Raw genomic sequence first — 5,853 nt, 5'->3', positions numbered from 1 at the left:
AAAAACAGTTCATTTAGGAATCTGCAACTTCCTAAATTAGGACTTTTCCTTTTTCCCTTCCTGCAAGCCATCATCTTTCTTGTCTAGTATCTAGAAATGTTCAAATCACAGAAGCATAGAAAAGATAGTAACCAAAGAAGGAGAGACTGTGGGACAGTTTACTTTCACAGGGGAAACAAGCCTATCCTAAGCTTTTTCAGGCTCTAGATACGTGAATTAAAAAAAAAAAAAAAGTTTTTAAACGAGACACGAAGACTGTGGAGTTCTGCCTTCTCTTAGGCCGTGTTCCTTACACATTATCACAATGCCATGCCTACATTAGTGTTCCTGTTTCATCAAGAGACATTAAATTAAGGTCTGAGAGGAAGGCAGATTCCTAACTGGGCTCCTATCCCTAATATAATTTAAAAACAGCTGCACCCTTGACCTCATATTGTTTAGGCCAGAAATGCTGCCTTTTGCTTGATTGTTTTTGTTTGTTCATGGATTAGTTCACAGATACAATGTTAAGAAATACGTGACTGAAAAGATTCCATGGAACACTGCATGGCTCATACTCATCTCGATGGCTCTTTTTTTATTGAAGTAAAATTCACATGACATAAAAAATCATAATTTTAACCGTTTTCAAAATGCACAATTCAGTGGCTTTTAGTACATTCACAGTGTTGTACAACCACCACCATTATTTAGCTCCGGAACATTTCCATAACCCAAAAAAGAAATTCCACAGCCATTAAGCAGTCATTCCCCATCCCTTCTCCCCTCAGCTCCTGCCAACCTCTGGTCTGCTTTGTTTCTATGGATTTGCCTGTTCTGGACATCTCAGATAAATGGAATCATGCAATACACGACTTTTTCTGTTTTGCTTCCTTCACTTTGCCTAATGTTTTCAAGGCTCATGTGTGGGTACTTCATTCCTTTCTATGGATAAATAATCTATTGTGAGGACACACCACACTTTATCCATTCATCAGTTGATGGATATTTGGGTTTGGCTTTTTGGCTATTGTGAATGATGTTGCTATGAGCATGTTTGTTCAAACACCTGTTTTCAATTTTGGTGGGGCAAATACCTAGGGGCAGCATGTTGCTTGGTCATATGGAATTCTGTTTAACTTTTTGAACAATCATTAAACATTCTAAAGCTGCTGCATCATTTTTTATTCCCATCGGCAATGCATAAGGGTTCCAATTTCTCCATATGCTGGCCAACATTTTTTTTTTAATTTTATGTATTTATTTGACAGAGAGAGACAGCAAGAGAGGGAACACAAGCAGGGGGAGTGGGAGAGGGAGAAGCAGGCTTCCCGCCGAGCAGGGAGCCTGATGCGGGGCTCCATCCCAGGACCCTGGAACCACGACCGGAGCCAAAGGCAGACGCTTAACTACTGAGCCACCCAGGCGCCCCCGACATTTGTTTTTTTCCTTTAAAAAATTATCATAGCCATTCTAGTGGGTGTAAGTGATATTTCCTGGTCATTCTTTTTTTAATGGATAAATAATCTATCATAGAAATCACTTCAGAAAAAAGCAAGCAAACAAACATATTCGTGTCGGGTCTTAAGTTTTCTTCGTTTGTACATGAGGCTACCACTAAATGGAGAGGAGATTTCCCTAAGGTGAGCTGCAAAGTGAACTTACAAGAGTCTGAGTAACAGAGCTCTGCTTTACCGGCTCCCATCGCGCATTCCCCCTGAGCAACCATGATCAATGCCAAGGCATCTAAATGATGACTGTTGAAATGTCAGCCCCCTGAAGAATAGCCAGGTGTCTTTAGTCAGTGATTGGCAAAGAAAGCATCTAACCCATTATGAGGCTTGGCTTGTAAAAAGCTCTTCTGGGGTGGGGGGGGAGGCCATTTTTTAAAAAACTTGATGAACATTCTTCCCCCCCTCATATATTCAGTATTTTTAAGGGAAAATAAAACACAACTAACCATCAATTCCACATCCCATTTTTGTAAAAGGTAAAAAGTAATTTGTTTAGATAAAGTAATGGGTTTAACAGCTTGGGCCTTATGAAATTCCAAATTCCTTCCTAGCACATTTCTCATTAATAATCCAGTGCCCATTTCACACCTTCCTATGAGGGCCTGACATAATTTATCTTTGATTGGTATAATCAACACACTACAGAAGTTACTCTTTTCCTTTCAGTAGCGTTTAGTTTTGAGAACTAAAACACATATATGCAAAAGATTGCCCATATAAAACAGGGGGCAATAAAGGAATTACACTTTTTTTTTTTTTTTTTTCAGGTTCTGCATCCATTTCTGCATGCTGAATTGTCTGGTACAAATAGCTTCAGTGAGGAGTTTAGTTTCGGTTTCAGGTTGCTTCTCCAGAGTGTAAACTGTACTGATGGGAGGGAAGGTTGAGACCCAGGGCACAGTGGGTGCTCCACTTAGTTGAGAGAAAGGAAGAACTAACAAGAAACTCTGAGACAAAGCTAAAGTTTGAAAGAGGCCCAGCACTAGGCTGCTGCAGCTCAGCCTTCCTGGCAACAGGCGTGTTTCAGAGAAAGACTTGATGGGGTTTTGAAAAGGGACGGGAGAGTTGGATGGAGTGATCCTTCCTTGGGCTGGAACCAGTGGACAGCCAAAAGGAGCCTAGGCTAGGGATGGTGGGAAGTCCCAGAGGTGGTTAAAAATCATGGTGATTGAACATTCATTCTTTTACACAGAAACCATTCAATTCCCAAATGAAGCAGGCGAGCTTTAGGCGTGCCCACATCGACTTCTGTCGCTTAGAAGTGTAGGAACGTGAACTGGAACGGGGTCACACGTCCGGGGGCCTCAGAAAAGGCTGAAATCCTAGTAATTCACGGAAAAACCCGAAGGTCTTCCTGCGCGTTTGTGGAGTTGGTGGCGGGTCTGGTCACCAGCACGGCGGCCCTGCGTGGGTTTAGAGGAGCTGGCATCCTTGCTCTCTCAGGCCTTTACACTCTCCTCCCCCGGGGCCCGCCAACTCTCCCGGGTACAAAGTACAGCAGGGACGCAGGCGGAGCCTTTCCAAGCGGCGCAGCCATATCTTTCCCCAGTGAACACCTAGATGGATTTCCAATACCGCGCTTGGCACGTTCGGCAGGGAGCCTCGGGCTCCTTCCGTGATCCCAGCCGTGCGTCCTCCTTTCTGCGGTCTATATTCCTCTGGGAGACGGAGGCGGCTCTGGGCACTACACGCTTTATTAAGAGATTCGCAGTGGTTTACTCAGGCCCCTAAATCACTCCCGCCCGCGAAGAGCGCCTGCGGTGTTGTAAGGCAGAATCTCCCAACGCACGGTTTTTGTCCTTCCTCCTCTTAACACGGCTCAGGGTCAGTTTCAGCGACTCTAAGAGTCTCTGCGTGGGCGCCTGTGCGGGGGTCCGGCCCAAAGAAAGGAGTTGGACTGCGCGAAGAACGTCACCGTGCCACCAGACCGCACAGGCACTTTGCACGGGCCATCTACGCGTCGGTCTGGAGGTAGCGCGCCCTGGGTAAGGGGGACCGAGAGCTTCCGCGGAGGGTCTTGAGAGGCAGGGCTAGCGGGAGGTGGCGGTTTAGGGCCCCGGACGATGGGATGGGAGTGGAGTTGGGGTCTCTCAGGACGGGGCAGCAACTGAGGGCAACTGAGATAACTCCAGACATCTGTGCCCGGGGGTCTGCTTCACTGGATAGGAGCCGGGTGGGGTGGGACAGATTCTACACCTTTGGTTCCCACCCACCCTCCAGGAAGGCGGACAAACTCCCCAGTTCCTCCTGAGGGATGGGTGAAGGGTACTTCAGGGGACCCTCCAGAAGCAGCTGCTGGAGTTGATCCGAGCCCAGGACTGGGAAAGAAAAAAATTGGGCGAGGGGTGGTAAGCCACCTCTATCGCCTTCCTCCCTCTTTTTCTCCCCCACCCCTCCCTTTTCGTAGCTGCTGACGCGCTGGTGGTGTCTATTAATCATTCACCAGCCCAGAGCCGCGCCACTTAATGGCTGTGCGGCGCCGGGCTTCAGCCTCCTGGCCTCCCCTCTCCACGCTCGCGTGTGCCCAGGCGCCCCGGAGCTGTAAGCGGCGGCGCACAAGCCTCCGCTGGGCAATGCGCCCTGCCCGCGCCGGTCAGAGCCAAGCTCCGCGTAGCCGCTGCGTGCTACCCCAGGTGTCCGGCAGCAGTGAGCTGCGGGCGGGAGGGCGGGGTGCCGAGTGAGGGCGCGAGCGGCGGGGGCGCGAGGAGAGCGCCCCAGCCCCAGTAGCCCTATCGGCCCCCAGCAGCTGAAATGTTCCCCAATGGCACTGCCTCCTCTCCTTCCTCTCCTAGCCCCAGCCCGGGCAGCTGCGGCGAAGGCGGAGGCAGCAGGGGCCCTGGGGCCGGCGCTGCGGACGGCATGGAGGAGCCGGGGCGAAACGCGTCCCAGAACGGGACCTTGAGCGAGGGCCAAGGCAGCGCCATCCTCATCTCTTTCATCTACTCCGTGGTGTGCCTGGTGGGGCTGTGTGGTAACTCCATGGTCATCTACGTGATCCTGCGCTACGCCAAAATGAAGACGGCCACCAACATCTACATCCTGAACCTGGCCATCGCCGATGAGCTGCTCATGCTCAGTGTGCCATTCCTGGTCACCTCCACGTTGCTTCGCCACTGGCCCTTCGGCGCTCTGCTGTGCCGCCTCGTGCTCAGCGTGGACGCAGTCAACATGTTCACCAGCATCTACTGTCTGACTGTGCTTAGCGTGGACCGGTACGTGGCCGTGGTGCACCCCATCAAGGCAGCACGCTACCGCCGGCCCACCGTGGCCAAGGTGGTGAATCTGGGCGTGTGGGTGCTATCGCTGCTTGTCATTCTGCCCATTGTGGTCTTCTCGCGCACAGCGGCCAACAGTGATGGCACGGTGGCCTGCAACATGCTCATGCCTGAGCCTGCTCAGCGCTGGCTAGTGGGCTTCGTGTTGTACACATTTCTCATGGGCTTCCTGCTGCCCGTCGGGGCCATCTGCCTGTGCTACGTGCTCATCATCGCCAAAATGCGCATGGTGGCCCTCAAGGCCGGCTGGCAGCAGCGCAAGCGCTCGGAGCGCAAGATCACCCTGATGGTGATGATGGTGGTGATGGTGTTTGTCATCTGCTGGATGCCTTTCTATGTAGTGCAGCTGGTCAACGTGTTTGCGGAGCAGGACGACGCCACGGTGAGCCAACTGTCGGTCATCCTCGGCTACGCCAACAGCTGCGCCAATCCCATCCTCTATGGCTTCCTTTCGGACAACTTCAAGCGCTCTTTCCAGCGCATCCTGTGCCTCAGCTGGATGGACAACGCCGCCGAGGAGCCTGTCGACTACTATGCTACAGCCCTCAAGAGCCGCGCTTACAGCGTGGAGGACTTCCAGCCGGAGAACCTAGAGTCCGGAGGGGGTGTCTTCCGTAATGGCACCTGCACGTCTCGGATCACAACTCTCTGAGCCTTGGCCACGCAAGGGCCCTGCGCAGGGCAGGAGGAGCAAGATGAGGAGGAAGGGAGGCCGGGTGCGAGAGGTGAAAGTATTCCCAGGCGCCTGGGTGCGGTGGGGCAAAGGTGGGGCTAAGACACTGTGTGCGCGTGGGGGGAAGAGACCCGGGAAAGTCGCGCGACAAAGATGGAATTGGGCACTTTGCTTATAACTTGGGAAGGCTCGCGGGCCCCTTTCTCCTGTCTGCTACTTTCGCTCCCTCCTCCTCTGCGCTTGCAGTTCTGCGCCCCGCTATGCTCCCCACTCTGTAACTTCGATCTTTCCTTCCGCCCCGTCCTGCAGGTGCAGATCATGAACTCATAAACGTCGTCAACTCAGCCTGACCCTCAGCCCGGCCAGCGATTATTTTTGTTTAAGCTGAGCCGCAGTTACCAACACGGGTTTC

At 51.9% G+C, this 5,853-nt stretch overlaps 1 protein-coding gene across 1 annotated transcript; it reads left to right on the top strand.

Moving 5' to 3' along the window:
* The first annotated feature begins 4,244 nt into the window (after nucleotides 1-4,244).
* SSTR1 (somatostatin receptor 1) lies at nucleotides 4,245-5,420 on the top strand. Its single transcript, XM_028109440.2, has one exon. It carries the CDS (start codon nucleotides 4,245-4,247, stop codon nucleotides 5,418-5,420), a length of 1,176 nt encoding a protein of 391 aa, XP_027965241.1.
* The last annotated feature ends 433 nt before the right edge of the window (nucleotides 5,421-5,853 follow it).

This window comes from Eumetopias jubatus, unplaced genomic scaffold, assembly GCF_037043125.1.
Source record: "Eumetopias jubatus isolate StellerSeaLion01/CBP00866 unplaced genomic scaffold, mEumJub1_p1.0 scaffold_7, whole genome shotgun sequence".
Taxonomy (NCBI): Eukaryota; Metazoa; Chordata; class Mammalia; order Carnivora; family Otariidae; genus Eumetopias; species Eumetopias jubatus.
Note: the sequence above shows the minus strand (reverse complement) of the source record. Positions and strands in the feature narration are given on the sequence as shown.